General features: G+C 34.9%; 3 protein-coding genes across 8 annotated transcripts in view; 1 reads left to right on the top strand and 2 right to left on the bottom strand.

Annotated features, from left to right (window-relative positions):
- Window positions 1-138: 138 nt before the first annotated feature.
- Eb1 (microtubule-associated protein RP/EB family member 1) lies at window positions 139-5,888 on the bottom strand. 4 transcript variants are annotated; one of them, XM_011632910.2, is made up of 7 exons: window positions 5,645-5,887; window positions 4,857-5,142; window positions 3,508-3,745; window positions 3,051-3,098; window positions 2,174-2,265; window positions 1,913-2,071; window positions 139-1,781 (listed from the first exon to the last, which is right to left on the bottom strand). In XM_011632910.2, exons 2-7 carry the CDS (start codon window positions 5,121-5,123, stop codon window positions 1,713-1,715), a joined length of 873 nt encoding a protein of 290 aa, XP_011631212.2. In that variant the 5' UTR covers window positions 5,124-5,142; window positions 5,645-5,887; the 3' UTR covers window positions 139-1,712. The 4 variants fall into 4 exon arrangements, with proteins under 4 accessions (XP_011631212.2, XP_011631211.2, XP_011631214.2 ...); XM_011632909.3 differs by having other exon boundaries at window positions 5,701-5,883; XM_011632912.3 differs by lacking the exon at window positions 3,051-3,098 and having other exon boundaries at window positions 5,701-5,888.
- Window positions 5,889-6,473: 585 nt separating this feature from the next.
- Window positions 6,474-8,237, top strand: LOC105423232 (dynactin subunit 3). 2 transcript variants are annotated; one of them, XM_011632908.2, is made up of 2 exons: window positions 6,474-6,628; window positions 6,967-8,237. In XM_011632908.2, exon 2 carries the CDS (start codon window positions 6,975-6,977, stop codon window positions 7,545-7,547), a length of 573 nt encoding a protein of 190 aa, XP_011631210.2. In that variant the 5' UTR covers window positions 6,474-6,628; window positions 6,967-6,974; the 3' UTR covers window positions 7,548-8,237. The 2 variants fall into 2 exon arrangements, with proteins under 2 accessions (XP_011631210.2, XP_011631209.2); XM_011632907.2 differs by having other exon boundaries at window positions 6,519-6,632.
- The window catches only part of LOC105423231 (uncharacterized), a 37,725-nt gene continuing 27,895 nt past the window's right edge, over window positions 7,734-17,563 (bottom strand). For both annotated transcript variants that reach the window (XM_011632905.3, XM_011632906.3), the window contains 7 exons: window positions 16,896-17,017; window positions 11,124-16,700; window positions 10,596-10,998; window positions 9,787-10,209; window positions 9,386-9,587; window positions 9,048-9,227; window positions 7,734-8,912 (listed from right to left, as the gene is read on the bottom strand). In XM_011632905.3, the coding sequence (XP_011631207.2) occupies window positions 8,727-8,912; window positions 9,048-9,227; window positions 9,386-9,587; window positions 9,787-10,209; window positions 10,596-10,998; window positions 11,124-16,700; window positions 16,896-17,017 (7,093 nt within the window). In that variant the 3' untranslated portion in view covers window positions 7,734-8,726. The remainder of the gene's footprint in view (window positions 8,913-9,047; window positions 9,228-9,385; window positions 9,588-9,786; window positions 10,210-10,595; window positions 10,999-11,123; window positions 16,701-16,895; window positions 17,018-17,563) is intronic.

The raw sequence follows: 17,563 nt of genomic DNA, 5'->3' as shown, positions 1-17,563 counted from the left end.
ACTCTTCTTTCTTCTCTCGCATGACACTTTCTTGCGAATTCAACTGAGAAAGATTATAATTACAGAAATTATCAATACTTTCGATTGTACCAAATATTTCGAAACTTTTGAGGATTCGGAAAGTAATCTATACTGGAGTTGATTTATTTAAACGTTTATTATATCGGCATTAAAATTTCAAATTTTGAAGCACATATGCGCGCGTACAGAGCAATGAACAGAGCGCAAGCCAAACTGTATTCCTCTTTCTCGCTGGAACTTAGTAAAGATGTAGCACAAGATGTAGTGCAAATTACATCCTAGACAATTATTTGACGATGATCGACGCTTTTCACTTAAATTAATTCAATTATGACGCACCTAATCAGTTGATTTTGACAATCAGAATCAATAATATTGAAAGCACACAGACATGCCAAAAACACGTAAGCGTCCGCAAAACGTCTACATGAAGTAATCCTTTCGCTCGTTGTCCCTCTCACTCGTTCGCTCTCGAAACATATGATTTTTACAAATTCTTGTTATCTTATGAAATTGAGATATAGCAACATCACGCTCGATGATGCTTTTACGATATAATTGAAGAAATACCTCGCGTTTGTTCGTGCGATTCTGAGTATTTTATCGGAATCTTAAATTCAACGCGCTTTAAGGCCATTCTTATATCTCGAGAGACTGTCATGGAGATGCAAAACATAATTGTTTCTTTCTTAAAATCGATTTGTATGAGATAAACGTTAATAGACAAATTTTTTTAATACGAGTTTTAACTTTAGTCTTATACATCTTCATAATTCAGCAGTCGAGTGCATAAACGTATCATTTTGTCTCACAATTTGCCTTCACGAAGTACACATTATCTAATTTATTGAAATCAAGATATCTGAATTATGCACATGATGTTTCTGTGTTTCTACGAATGTGTTATGCGATAGTTCCTACATTAACAAGACGCAGATAGAATATTAAAGCAGAATATGGAACATTAATTACTAACATGATATACCCAGATTATCTCGTCAATAATGAAAATCTATTGCTTCACGCGAAATCACTGAATGTATCGGGCACATAGTACATAGAAAACGTAGACCAGCTTTTGCCGTTTTTCAGTAGGATTAATGTTTTAGATAACTAGATAAATAGATTTCAAAAGACAAAACTGTTGACAGGAGCTTCGTGACTCATTATCGATACAAACTTAATACAATTACAAACAAAACACTCACGCATTAAAAAAATGTATAGTTAACGTAAATCGCTAACAGTAACAGTACGGATGTAGATAACATTAATAGGTATCGGTATCCATAAATTTATGCGGTAATTCGAGAGTCATTGATCTTCAGAACTCTACCATTTTAACACTATGAGGAATTGTATTAATTTGTGATAGATTACTAGTTGATTTTTTTTTTCCTCTAATTCCATCTCCTCTCTCTCCCTCTTTTGGCAATGGCCAATAAAGAACAAGTTATTCAAGTGCACTACTCAACTTAAGTTATTCTAATGTAGTGCGAATCTTAATGTTTTTAATGAACTTTATTAACAAAACATATGCACAAATCTGCGCTAAAACTGTTGAATTTGCTCATGTAAAATAGCTTATATAATAATTATGCAAGGGATACTGGCTCACAGGCATGGTAAACTGAAACGCACTTGGATAATTTGCTGTTGTTCATTTCGATTATATTCGTAAATAAAAAAGGTTAATATTCCTCCTCATCATCGGGCGCAAGACCGTCGCCTTCTAATTCTTCAGGTGGTGCGAAACCATCCTAAAAAAGAAGAATAAATAGATAATTATATATAAAATGTAATATAAATATATTTTGTATTATACATAATCAAGCGATATAAAATAATTGCACATATTTCTCGAATTACTCAATCAAAAAATAGTATATACCTCTGTTGCATAAAGAACTTCTAAAATTTTCTGTACAATAGGTGGAGGATCGCCACTGTTGTCACAATCTTGGCACATGACTTCTATGTCACGTAATTTTCCAAAATAGAAATCTCTCTCTTTTTCCAGACCTTCGACTGACATTTTTAATTCAACCAACTGAAATACATTTCATTAATTTTTATTAGAGAATAAATAGAAAAATAAGTATTACTGTGGATTGATTATTGTATAAAATGTGATTATGCGATATAAATATACCTGTGCACTGAGCTCTTCAATTTTTCCGTTATCGCCACGGTTGCCGATTGTGTTTTTAGGTTGCGCACGGTATGCCGGCTGAACTTTATTTACTAGATAAAGAAAATAAATTGCTTTAAAATATCATATTAAAATCATAAGTAGTCAAAATTATAAAAAGTAATTATTTGTGATTATACTTCTATTAAAATCAATTAGAATAATTTATTTTTATTATAATTGTAACTTGCATAGAAATTAATAAAGCTATCTAAATATATAAATATACTAAATATATAAGCTTTTTTTGGCAAGCAAAACACATGCAGTAAAAGATTAAAATCATGCACAATGTATATATTTTATAATCATAAATTACAGAAATATAATGTAAATAAAATTTTTTCACATTATGTAATAAAAGAGAATTGCAAGGCAAGTGCTCCTAAGAAATAAGAAATAATTCTCACATTCTACATTAACTTATGTAACAATATAGTGTATTAACATTCGATACAGTGACAGTGACTACTAGTGTTGATAAAGATGATAATTATAAACCAGTGAAAGTTAGAGTACTTATTGTATCATTGTGGGGGGGGGACGATATATCGCAACTACCAAATTTCATTTTCAGAAATGTATATGTTCACTGAAATTTTGCCTTTGTCTTAATTATTTTTTACCGTAATAATCAGAATTAATAAAAATATCACTCAGTCGTTGTAACCAATAAATACCACAATTACTAGGAAAACACACACACACACACACACACATAATTTACTCTATACTTTCCTTCAAATACCTCAGTATTAAAATATATACGGAGCTATAGAGAAGCAAAATATAAATAACGAGAGTTACAGTTAAAAACAAAAAGAGATATAAATTTCACCTAAAGTGTTTGTACTATCTGCACGCATGGTAGATGGATGTCCCTCACCTAAAGGCAAATTTTATTTCAAGTTATTGATGATTAGGTAACAACCTAATAATTGAAACTCTTGTTGAAATATTTAGCAATGGAAAAATACGTAAATTTAATTCCTATGTCTTTTATAAAATCAGAATGAATTTTTTTTACATAGATTAATCCCCCTATCGAACTTTGCATTTGGTTTTGTAATATTTACCTTGCCTGCTATAAAATCAATCAAGTTTTCATTATGTATTCAGGATAATCAAGCAAATCATTGTCATCAATTATTGATTAGTACAAAATCTGTGTTAATGTACAACTTTGAAATTGTACTCAAGAAAATTCTCTTTTTTTTTTCAAATACCATTCTTTTTAATAATGTTAAAACTCAAATCTTTTTTGCGTCAAAAAATAAAATCATTAAATAATGTACCAGTAGTACGAGGGGCCGGTTTAGCCGAATTTATGTCACGTGGAGAAGCACGTTTCGCGTTAGAACCACCACGAGGTGCATTATTTCCGCCACTACCCATAGGCTCCCCTCCTCGCATAGTAAGCGCATCATATGGCTCTGCTCCCGAGTAGTTTGCATCAAAGAATTTCTTGAACCATTGTAAAAATTCAAAGTTGTCTTGGAACCTGCCTTTCACCAGCCTATCAATTGGCACAATCTGTAAATGAGGAGTGAAAGACGTGCAACAAAAGAAAATAAAACAAAATTAAATATAGAAAATTTTAAAAGAATACAGTGACTTCACATTAAAATTAAAAATTTTTAACACTAGAAAATAACTGTCTTATTATAGTTATACTAGGAAATAACTTTCTTATTATAGTTATACATTTTTGAAGCTTTTCCTATTGTTTTGTAATAAATATAAATAAATATAGAGAAGATATTTGACATTAATCTTTAAATATATAGAAAATTATATATATATATATATATATATATTTTTATATATTATATTTTTTGTACATCTATAAATTAGATGTTAGCTTTTCATCTTCATAATGTAAAAAAAATTAAAAAGTGCATGTATGTGAGATATGTATGTTGCGTATAACAATGTAAAGATAGCTTGTAACACGCTTATGCACATAAACTTAAAACAACGTGAAACTGAAACAAATTGAAGTATAATACTATTGCAATACTAATTACATGTGCATGTGCATATATATGTGTAATATTGTTTTTGTGGAATATCACCATTTAAACATACAACATGCAAAAAGCGGCCGCGAAAAATCGAGACTGCAACAATATACCCTGTTGCTGTCGCGGGACGCTGTTACGTTGCTGTATGTGTCTTTGTTGAATTTGCGGTTGTTTCGATTGTGGTGGCAAAGGTACCAACTGAGGATTTGACAAAGTGTGAGTTCCATCCACACCAGAACCTAGTGGTATGCAGCCGCGCGCTTCATAAGCGTCATATTCACGGCCATCATAATTTGCGTCGAAAAATTTTTTAAACCATTGTAGAAACTCAAAATTATCTTGAAAGCGCCCTTTTATCAGCTTGTCCACTGGTATTACCTGAACCATTTCCATGGTTATATCATTACAATTTCATTCGGCCTTACACAAAGTTATGCAGGTGATATGATCTTTAAATCTTGATATAACATCATAATTTATATTTGTTTTATAATGATTTACTTTTCAATATTTATCGAAAGACATCGTGTTTACTTACAGATAAATTCTTGCCACATGTTTACTGTCTTTAAAACAATTTGTCAGATATAGTAAGGAAAAAAGTAATTACTTGTTCTTACCTTATCCACATTCATCTTTTTGAAGCCACCTTGAAGAATTTTGAAATTCTGTATATATTCATGCTCCAGATTAGTTTTGAACTTGACCCTTTTCAAAGGAACACTGCCCGGGAAAAGCATATCCATGAATTGACAATAGACTGCTCCAGTGCAGAGCTCTTCAATCTTGGTGAACGAAGATTGCAGACAGTCGTTTACCCATGCGAGCATGTCATGACGGCTGAGATTGTCGGATGTCATATTTGTGGCGTACACATTAACAGCCATGTTGCTTCGTTTGCTTTAACTAAAAAAATATAAATTAACACAGATAAAATAAAACATCAGCAGATATGCATCAATGATGCGCCAAGCAAGGTGATAACAAAATCCAAGCGATAACCGCATTATGACGACGCATTATCAATCACGAAGATCAGGATATCACGATTATCGTCGGTTTCCGGGGAAGAATGTTAAAATTGCGGTTATAGCACGTTTCGGTGTAAACGGTATAAAAGTCGATGGAACGAGAAGAATCTTGAATAATAATAATCAAAATTTTAGCACATCAGATTTGCCGTCACGCCTCGGATCGCGCGATCGGGGGAGATCAGTCGTACAACCGAAGATTCCAGGAGATCCCGAGAGGACGGCATTCCATTCGCTTTTTTTTTTTTGGACGAAACTGTCGCGGTCGACATATTCGGCATTCTTTATCCCGTGCGCCGCGATTTCGGTACCACGAGATCGTCTCGCTGGAGTGATCTCGCGCAATCATCCTCGAGCCCGTTCGCCTCGAAGCATACCTCGATGAAGGCGCGCCCGATCCGGCCCGGTCCGCGAGATTCCATCCACAACTTACCGAGAATCACGAAAACACGGATAACACCGAACGGGAGTGGTTCACGGCACGCAGATGACAAATGTGCACTAGATCGTTCAAACACGCATACAACGGAAACCCGTAACGGTTTCCTCGAGCACGATTGGCCGGCGTGGCGGCACGGATCGTATAAGTAAATAGGTCGTCAACTCCTGTAGCTCCGGTCGGGAAGAACGTTGTGAACGACCGGCCTGGCCACTTCAGGGAGTTTGTGTGTATTTTAAAACAAAATAAAAATTAGTACGAACTAAAAAGTATCGAAATAAAAGTGAGAAAATTCACTAGATTGTAACTTCATTTGTCGAAAATTAGTAAATTTCTTTTTGTTATTTTTACTTCATTTCAAGATACACATAATTAACCTTCTGACCGGGACTGCACTTAGGAAAACACACATTGTTCTTTACAGCTGCGCTGTCCTTAAATATAAAATGAATATGTAATTAAATGTTGGCTAGAAAAAGAAAAAGATAAATAAAAAGAAAGACTCAGCTAAAAAGAACAAACCTATGATTCGCGTGTTCAGCAACAATTGCTGAGCTACAAGCGTGATGTTATTAGTTGTTATTGGTTGTTAGGGTTTCTACAAACAACAAACTTAAGCAGTAAAATGTGAGACATCGATTATTTTTCTCACGGTCGAATAATAATAATTTTGATTACTCGTTTAATCAATTTTCTTACTGTTTAAGTTTTTTTGATGCGAGAATCTTTACAATTGCATTCGGCAAATTAGCTTCAGTTGGTAACCATAGTAATGCAGCTGTTGCTAATCGCTCTAATGTCACTAGAAAGCTTTCTCTCTCTGGGCTGGGACTAGTGATTTTTTTCTCATATGAAAGTAACCTTCAAACAGTTCTGTCAAATTGATTGTTTTGTTAAAGTTTACCTGACTTTTTTGCGACAAGTAGGTAAATCCGTATGCTGTTGAAATGTCAGCTATTGATATTATTTATGTCTATGTATTCATATAAGAATTTCTGCAAATTATACATTCACGTTCTCCTGCTTGAATATTTCAAAAAAGAGCTGTACACATTAACATACACTGTTAATAAACGATAAAATTAAATATTTCTTTTAAAGAAATTTAATCAATTAAACAAAGGATGTTATTTTGTTTTAAACTATAGCTATCAAATAAATCTTGGGATAAATAGCAATAATTGATTCGTACATTTTTTGACTCATTGTTGTATTTTGAACGATGAATATACAAAGATCTATGATATTTTCATATTTTAGCTCTTGAAATGTCGCCCATCAAGTTGCTAGAAGACAGAATTGCTAATTTAGAGAAGCAAGTGTACGGAATTGGCAAGACAATTAATATTGATGATCCAGTACCTTCAAAGACGATTGTCGATCGACTCACAGATGCTAATTCACTAATCAATTCGGCATTGTCAGGTAGAGAAAAGCCAAATACACTTATTAAGCGATTGCCAGAATTAAATGGTTACTTGGAGCCTACTTCTGAAGATGTCGATATGCCCACAAGCGCTAAAATACAATTGTTGTTGACAATGGAACCAGAAATCTTGGAGAATCATAAATTGTTAACCCAACTGCAGGAACTTGCACCTGTGTTGCAATCAGAACGTATCAAAGATGCACCTGAATTAAATAATACATTTAACAAAATATCATTGTCTTATCTTAAAGCTTATGAAGATTCCAAAGAGTTGAGTGCTCACGTACATGATCTGTTATCTAAATACAATGCAGTCATAAACAGTATATCAGAATCATTAATTATTTTAGATAATGTGGTTACAGCTGCAGAAATAGCAGCTAAACCGAAGAAACAAACAGATGATGATTAATGAAATAATTGTTCCGTTTCATTTAAGTATATTATTTATATTATGTTTTTACACAAATTGGTATTTCAATACTACTTCAATTCTTTATAGTGCAAATTCACTTTTATCACTCATCTTTTAACTTATTTATTAGAAATGTTAAAGAAATGTTTTAAAAATAAATTTTTTAGCAGTAGAAAGAAAATATACATATTTAAAATACATTTATTTATCATATTTATTTGAAATATAAAAATACGCATTCGTAAATACGTATATATGTAATATATATCGTAAGTACGTATGAATATACTTTATTTAATTTCTATAACAATGTATTTTATTAAAAAATAATCATATATTATATACATTTATATCTATTGCTTAGTTCTATTCATGGTTCATTTCAGGAATCCTTAATTAGGATCTCTGAGACAAACTGTCGATTTGTATATAATCGGGCATGTGTTATATATTGTGCGGTCTCTTGTATTAAAAAAATTATTATCTAATTGTTAATGCGTTAAGTGTGCCAGAAATATTCGATATATCACAAAAATTGTTTTTAATTTCACTGAAGGCAACAGCAAATTTCGTGTAAATATGGTAATAAGCAGGAATTTTATATATAAAAAATTCTTTAAGAGACCAGTTATACTAATAAATTCTTATACCACATTATAATAATAAACGTATTTACTTTATACAGTATTTACATAATGTTTTCTTAATTATAAATCAGTATAATTTTGTCATCTTTGATTTTTTTACAATTGTCATAATTCTTGTACAAAATTTAAACATTCTCCTTTCATTCTGTCATACAATAACGATATTTGATTTTTCTCATGTGATAATCCATCATAGATATGATACATTATCAAGAAATATCGTTAATATTTCATACATTATCATAAAATATCGTTTGTATTGTCAATAGGAACATTATGGTTAGAAAAATAGGTCTTGAAATTTGCAAAATCTTGAAACGATAAATGAATATAATTTTTGAGTGAAAAAAATATTAGGAGAACTTAAATTTTTGTTTTGTTATACAATTTTATATATATATATATATATATATATATATATATATATATATGTATAAAATTATGATTCTTTTTAATTTATTAAAACTCTTTTTGCCTAATATGAAGTACCGGTTTCTTATATATTTCGAGAAATCGGCGTAATAATGATTTAGCTTTGCGTTCGCAAAGCTGGCACTGTTTCGCGCAACCACGAGAGCGCTGGTTTTAAACTCGAGTAGATAGCTGGATGACCTCTCGAACATCTGCTATGATGACTTAGTAAGCCTTGAATTTCCCATCTTTCCGACGAACCCTGCGATTCACTGGCACACATCAGTGGCGCTCCTTCGTCATTCTAAAAGTATGCACATTAATTTATTTCTTAATATATATTTAATTTCAAGTTTTTAATGCTTTAATGCTTTTACTCCATTTTAGAAATGAGCAATTATGAATATGAATATTGTTCTTTTCATAATGTTAAACTTACATAACAAGGGCTTTTATCCGCGCATATATCATGTTCCGTGAGGAAATCTGCATAATGACTCGTAGCGTTACATCTATCGGAATCATCCGTTGGAACCGACAAGAATTTGAGATATTGTTGCAAGTTCATTTCCTCATTCATAGGAAATCCCCATCCTACCGTTACGCAAATCTGCCTTGGCTGAAATACGAAAAATCACCGAATATTACAAATGTAATATTAAATAATATTAAATAATATTAATATTTAATAATAGTTAATAATATTAAAAGTAATTAAATAATTAAATAATTAATTATATATCTTGTTATATTCAGAGAATTTAATAAATGACATACCTGGATAGGTTGTCTCGGGAGACATATGGCGCTAACATTTCTGGAGAATACTAACGGTTCTCCTAATTCGATTAAAGCAATGTCGTGATTATACAGGAACTGATTATACTTTACTTGAGGATAAGGCACGATACTCTTAACGATGTGCCCTTTTAGCATAGTCCCACCAGCGAAAAGTTGCCATCTGTTGTTATTTTTGTGTCTACAGAATCAAATGTAGAAAAATATATATTAATATCACAATATATCTTGTATTATATCAAAAGTAAGATACTGTATATTTTATAAGGCGAAAAAAATTACAAGATTAAGAAAGATAAACACTAAGCATTTTCAATCCATTTTTAAATACGATTTATCTATAAATAAAATTCATCACAATTATTTTTATATGAAATTACCTGTAAATACAAGAATAACTGGCTAGAGCGTGCATGGGGCCAAGTATGCTGGCTGTACAAGCGGTTCCTCCTTCTAATTCTTTTAGCAAAGCTACAGTAGACCATTGTTCATTGTTAGCTGTAATTCCACTTGCCGATCTTGCGGTTGGTTCCTCCGCAGAGTGCAAACCGCAAGTAAACTCCTGACACGATACTTTTACGACCTTGTCCGACACGCAAAATTCCATTTCCTCTAGATTCGTGACTAGTGGTAGGCGATAATTTGGATTCGTTTTCAGTCTTAGAATTTTCTGGCTTCTGTTCCACGCGGGCGATTCGATCGTCTCATCAGATCCGGCGAATCCCAAAGCCTGACAATAGGAATTGCTAAACTCTTCGCTCCATCCGTCCGAGCAGACTAGTCGATAATCACCATCATGTTGTCTGCATACATAAATTTATGTCTTTTTTATATAGCATTAATTAACTATAAAATAGTATAAAAATATTGTAAAAATTTTAATATTATTTATCTTCATTATGTTTCAATATTTTATACAAGATTTTTTCCATTTATATATTTATGTAAACATTTTTATATTTCTCCAAAAATATTAAATTAAATGTAATAACTTATTAATTACTTTTAACCTAATAAAAATTTATAATATTTTTATAATTATTTATAATTTTTTTCTAGGAAAGGAAATGCACTAACGGTTTGAGCTGAAGACTCACGGTTTTGAGCTTGATTTTGAACTTATATTAAAAATCAGAAAAGTATGTAAGATTGACGATATATAGCATTTATTCAATACGTATCTAAATACCTTATCTTCAAGAATGGCACGCCATTAATGAGTTCGCTCGCCGAGTTACTGTCGGTATTTGTTTCCATAGTTAGATTTCTATCCGCAGTGATGTTGGCCATCAGACAACCCCACTCATCCGAATAATCCGGGCAGTTTTCGATGCCATCACAGACTTGAACTTGAGGGATGCATCCACCGGTTTGACACTTGAATTGATCCAGGGCACAGTCGCACAATTTCTCATCTTCTCCATTAGCACAATCAGTAATTCCATTGCAATGCCACGCTTGCGGGATGCACCATTTCTCGGTTGGACACAAATACTGATTATTTTCGCAACTTTCTGCACAATTGTATTCGTCCTGGTGTCCTTCGCAGTCGGGTCGACCATCGCATTGCCACAATCCCGGAATGCATCTTCCTGTAATGGTGAAAATTTTATAATCTCACTTAGATTTTAGAGAACTTTATTACTCGTCGTCGTTATTATTTTCACATTCTAATGATTATTTTGTACACAAATTATTCTCGATGTATCAGACTTACCATTTGGACATCGGAATTCATCAGGTTGACACTGCCAGTTTTCGCAATCGTGCTCATCGCTGCCGTCGTCGCAGTCTATGATTTTATTGCAAACAAGATGCCTCTTCAAACATTGTCCGCTAGCGCAGCGAAAATTACTCAGACAACCTTCCGCTTCACAATTCAACTCGTCCGAGCCGTCGGAACAATCATGTTCGGAGTCGCATTTGGCGGACTGTGATACGCAATATGCGCCATCCCTCGATGTACCATTGACGCATTGAAATTGACCGGTGGTGCATTTAGAAAAAAATGGAAAAGATGGAAATTCCGAAGAGCTGTTGATGGCAGCGGTAGTACTCTCGACGTTCAACGGTGAGGTTCGCACGGTCAACCGACTCGGTTCTTCCGTAATACGCTCCACTTCCGTTTCCTCGGTGTCGCTGAACGATTGATCCGAGAAAAAGGTGACGTCCTGTCCAGCCGTCTCGTTCGCTCTCGCATTGGCACGACCTTCGTTTGCCGTCTCGTTCACAGCCGTGCTGTCGGCACCGTCCGGTGAGATTACGGGATGAGTATAAGTGTAATTTCGTAGGGTGATTACGTAGGGTTCCGTGACGGGTACCGACTCTATTATTTCTTCCGACACGGGTATGAAGCTAGGATAATTTTTAGGTTTCGTTTCTACGACCGTATCCTTATTTTCACTTTTATCCAAGCTCGGATTTAACTTTGACGCGGGCAGGATGTTGCCTGTATCTTTGTCAGCCACGATGAACCTGGGTATGCTTAGATCTAAATCGGAGCTTACCACACTATCGTTTAATTCCTCGTAGCGATCTCCGGTGGTAATTATCGGAAGTTCCGTTTGCGAAAAGATCGCTGGATTAGACCTTTCCGTTAACACGTTATCCTCATTCTGATCCTCCAGAGTCAGATCTTTCTCTTTTTTGTACTTGTACTTATCGAATCCTTTCTTGTCGATCGATTTCTTCTTGCTTTCCGGACTTTTCTCCAGCGGTATTATCCTAAGCGCTTCTTCAGGCAATTCCGAGTCAAATGATATCGATTTTGGCGGTATCGTGGTGAACAGTAGCGATCTGTAATCTATCATGGGTTGCGTGTCATCCAACAGTTCTGTAACTGGTCTGACGTCTTCCGTGGTGGTGATATCATTGGGCATAGGCGAGGTTCCTTCCACGCCATTTACTTTTTCCGTCGTAGACATCATAAGAGTAGTCGCAGCTTTTGCGTTTTCCGTCGCATTCTCGGTCGCCCTTTCGTTATTAGTTTCTATTCTCTGACCAGATTCTATATTTACGTTATTTTCATATACCGTCGTCGCTGCCATGCTTCTTTCCGACGTACTGTTCATATCCATTGCATCGCTGGGCGCAACAGCATCAGCATCATCTTTCTCTTTTTCGGCATCGTTCTTTTTCATCTCATCGTTAACATTATCTATCGAAATTGATGATTCCGTTTTATCGACAGTTGCCTCTTTCACTCCCTTGTCTTCACTTGACATCGTCGTTAATATCTCGCTTTCTGTCGTTTGCAGCTCCTCGGGCAAGATCGGGACCTGGGCTGTAGTTTTAGTTTCAACTGTTGCTTGGGTTGTTGTAATAATTTCTTTTTCGTTGGACTGGTCAACGGTTGGGTGTTCCGTATTTTTCTCAGCTTGTTTGTCATCAATAACAGTGATGGTTTCAGCTTTGTCGATTGCTATTGTCGTCGACATCTCTTGTTGGATTTCCATTGGTAACACAGGTTCTTGAGTGGTCAATCTGTCATCTGTCATGTCCGCATCTTTCCAGTTTGCGATCGGATTTGGCACCGTAAATATTCTGTCGTCCGTTTTATTCTTTTTATTTGTAACATCGAATGAACGTAAATCGTTGTAAGGAATTTTTAGAGGTTCAATGTTATTCAAAACCGCTTTCTTGGATGTCTCTATGACTTTAACCGGAACTTTCTTATCGGTATTATCGTGTTGATATCCTTTCACTAAAGTTTCATCCGTAATATCATTGTAATGATCTTCGACAGCGTTTTCTTCTGGTTTCTCTGAGCTGGTCACACTACTTTCTATCGCGACACTTCCAACTTCTTCCTCTACTTTCTTTCCGGCAGAAGTCACAGCGATCTCCACAGGTTCTGACGTTTCTTTATCTATAGATTGCATTGTAGTTTGAGAAATTGAATCTACCGATTTATCTTTTACCGGCAATGGAATTATTTTTGATTCTTCGTCATTATCTTTAGAGAGAACGCTGTTTTTCTGATCTATAATATCTTCTGTTCCGTTGTTAATTGATTTTGAAGAACTATCTTGCTGCAACACGTTCTGAATTTTAGATTCTGTATCGTTGATAACTTCGCTGATATTTAAATCATTCTTGACAATGTTATTAGCGTCGTTGTCTATATTCATTTCGTGATTTTGCGCAGCTTTTTTCGTAATATCCACCTTCTTTTCGTCCTGTGCCGAATGCGAGTCATTAACGTCATTCAATAAATCTTTGGTTTCGGTTTCGTTCACTCTGTCTGCATTATTATGTATTAATGGCCGATGTGTTATAATATCGTCGATATGAGTTTCGAAAGGATTAGGAATGTCTTGCTCGTCTTTATCCAAGCGTGGCGCTTTCTTCATACTTTCTTTCTCCCTGTGAACGTCCGGTAAGAATGGCGACATATCCTCAACAGGTCGATCGTCAGGTTTTCCTGCAAACTGATCAACTGAGTTTTCTGGGAATATTGCCGGGTGAAGAGGATGACTCGTTGAATGTTCTTGAATTTCATCAGGACGTGCCGTGGGTTTATCATTAGGATGCGCGGATAAGCCGATCGAGGTTGCGTCTTCTGCCGACTTTTCGGCATTTATATCTTCATTAACTACGATTCCGTTATTTCTTTCTGTCGTCGAATTTTCTGCTCTCAGAGATTTATTTGTAACTTGTTCCGGAATGAGTTGCGGAATTATCGCGTGTATCTCAACTGGTTGTTCGGATTTCGGTATCAGCATAATATGTTCGTCGTCCGTTTTCGCGATGGGTTCTTTCAGTGGCTCGACATTGTGGGCAAAATTTTTCGGTACTTTAGGAAACACTGTTGTTGGCATATGTTCGATAACATTTTTCTCGTTTAACTCTGGTTGCAACGCAGGTTCGGGGATGTATTCTTGTCGATATCCAGGTATTGGTTGAGTAAATATGTCAGTTGAAGTAGTTTCCGACATTGTGGTTGTTTCAGGACGTATTTTAGGGCTGTACACCTGTGGATTCTTATTACTTATACCATTTATTTCTATTGTATGGAAATGTTCTGTCGATGACAAGAAATTTCTGTCGTTATTTATAGACTTAGTAGTCAATTCTGTTTCTTCTGTTGATACGATCGGCACAGTAGTTGCAGGAGTAGTTAAAGTAGACTGTTCAGTAACATCTGATCTAGTGTTTGAATAGTATTGTTTGGTTAAATTGTATTCATCAGAAAAGTTTTTCTCCTGAATATTACTTAAATTTCCATCAAGATTTATTTCTGTAGAATCAATTTCTTTATTTTCATGCAAATTAGGATTTCGTGTGAATTGCTCCGTTGCTGATTCCTCAGGCTTGACCGATGTAATATTTTCATTATCATTATATTTAAAATTTTCATAATTTAAAGTAGTCAGACTTGTTTCGATAGTTGTACTTTCAGTACTTTTATCATCATTGTTAGCATAAGATGGCATTGTCATCGTTTCCGTTTTAGTTTCCATATTATCATTGATAACTGTAGATTTATTTTTAGATATTAAAGGTATTACCTCCAGAGATTTATCATTGTTTACTGGATTTTCACTAGTTTTTATAGTCGTGGTTAGAAATTCCTCATTTCTGGAGTCATTTTTAACTGTTGAATCAATAAGAATTTTAGGCATATCAGTCGTATTAACATCGTTCAAAAGTGATGTTTGTGTAGATGATTCACCAGACATATTGTCATGCGATATTGATTTAACAGTAGGTTGATTGAATATTTCAGTTTTTGACTCCAAATACGATTCTGTCGTCAAATAATGAGACTGAGTGTTTGATTTTATTTCACTATCTACTTTACTTATAGGTGCTGTTGATTCTGTAACGGGCGTCGCTTTTACAGTAAATTCTTGTTCAGTGATAGGTTCTGCTTCAATAGTAGATTCCATTTCAGGAATAATTTCTGATTTTACAGTGGGAACTGATTCATCAATAGATTCAGAATTGGGGTTTGATTCAGCAACAGGTTCGAGTACAGTTGTAGATTCCGATTTAACAGTAAGTTCTGGTTGAATAGTTATTTCTGGTGGAAGAGTAGATTGTGGTTCAGCAGATGGTTCAGCAGCAGATTCTGGTTCAATAGTAGGCTCCGGCTTAGCAGTAGACTCTGGCTCAACAGCAAATTCTGACTTAATAGTAGGTTCAGGTTCAGCAGCAGGTTCTGATTTAACAGTAGGTTCTGGTTCAGCAGTAGGTTCTGATTCAGCAGTAGGTTCTGGTTCAGCAATAGGTTCTGATTCAGCAGAAGGTACATACTCTTGTTCAAAGATAGGGACAGTAAATGATTGTACTGTTGGTTCTGTAGTAAATGATTTAATAGACGGTTCTGTTTCAGAAGTGGTTTCTATCGAATGATGTGAATGTCCATTCCAATGGAAATTATCATTTTCAAAAATATGTTCCGTCGTTGATGTCGATGGCTGATCTATTGCTGATTTCTGATCAAATTGCTCGTGATGTTTTGTGTTAGGCTCCAATATAGATGTATCTGTTTCTGCTGAATTTATCTTAAAATCCGGATTTTCCCAAGTATTGGGATGCCTGGGTTCAAAATCTACCGCTCCTGGATCTCTACTTCTACCCTGAAAATCATTAATTGGTTCCGTGCTGGATTGCGAACTTATATCGTCCATTTCAACATTACTCAAGTCGCTATCAGGTAAACAAGTTTTGCCATCCTGATCCAAGATTTCTTTTGAATTACAGGTACATACAAATATACCAGCGGGATAATCGTATTTACAGCTTCCAGTGCATCCGAGGTTACTATGTTCACATTGATCGATAAGTTTTCCTACGTGAAGTCTGTTTAAATGATACTGTCCAATCATGTTACCATTTTTTCGTATCATGTCTTCAATATATTCTTGATTTTCTTCAGGAGCATTTCGAGGTGGATGACTTATTCTGAATTTTACCTCGCCTTCCTTATTAATATCATATACTTTGATTATAGATGTGCTGCCTGTTTGTTGAAGAATATTCCCTAGATGCTTCTCTATTTCAGCGCTTACTTGTCTGTACACTCGCGACTTGATATCGCTCAAATCATCATTCCAATTGAAATCGTCTAATCTCAATGTTCCATCCAAAGCATCTGGTACAATTTGGAATAGTGTTTCTTCAGTCGTAGGCCACGGTGGAAAAGTCGAAGTTAAAGGTGATGGACTTAACGGTGGATCCTTTATATATTCTTGACTTCCAGCAGTCTGTACTTCATTAATTTGGCGAGTATTACTATTTTCAAAGTTCTCCAAGGGTTCCGTAGCTTCTTGTGTCGGGAATACACCAGCTACAAAAAAATACATAGTTTTTATTTCAGAATAATTGTATTTCATTTAAAAAATAATTATAACTGGTAACTATAACTAATAATTTATTATATTAGTAACTAATATTAGTAACTAATTTATTATATTTTTTATTACATTACGGATATGTGTATGTTTAATAAATCTAAAGTTAAGAAAATGAAAAGCCATCTTACTTGCGGCCAGAATGGCAATAATCACGGCAATCATCACGACTAATAGCGCGCATCCCCAAGCCATTCTTCTCCAGTACGAATTCCTGGATCTTTTGTCCTTCGTGACGTAAAGTTTCTCGCCCCTGCAACACAATTTCAACACCACATAGAAACACGATGAATCCATTTCATGTATTTTCTTTGTCCTAAACCCAGAAAGCATTTTTTGTACAGCGTTGTAACGTGATTCCTAGCAACCTTCGTCAATGGCCAGCCAATGGGATTAGAAGCTTCCTTGGTACATCACACCCAGTCTAATGTTTCCCGTTTCGAATGTCTAATCTCTTGATTGTGTACGTAATAAATAGCGCCTGCCGCGCAGTTTCCTTGCTTGTATCTTCGATGGATTTTCGGAGAACGATGGTAACATGTCGCGAGATTTGATTTGCATAGTGTTCCGACTGCGGGATTAATTAATCCTGATTTCATCAGGGGTTAATTATCGATGATCCCTACGTTCATAGCAGCGGTCGTATCGAAATTGTTTTATTCGAAGAAGCTGAGTCGGCGTGTCGAGCATCGACACGATACGAGACGGAGAACGAATTCATTGGACGTGCAGTTTCTTACGAAGAAACGTATTTGATTTGACATGGGCGAGGACTGGTAGCATAAGCATGTTAGTGCGC

The sequence above is a fragment of the Pogonomyrmex barbatus genome, unplaced genomic scaffold (genome assembly GCF_055798465.1).
Source record: "Pogonomyrmex barbatus isolate J1 unplaced genomic scaffold, ASM5579846v1 scaffold13, whole genome shotgun sequence".
NCBI lineage: Eukaryota > Metazoa > Arthropoda > Insecta > Hymenoptera > Formicidae > Pogonomyrmex > Pogonomyrmex barbatus.
The sequence above is the reverse complement of the archived record's forward strand: the minus strand, read 5'-3'. Positions and strand labels throughout refer to the sequence as shown.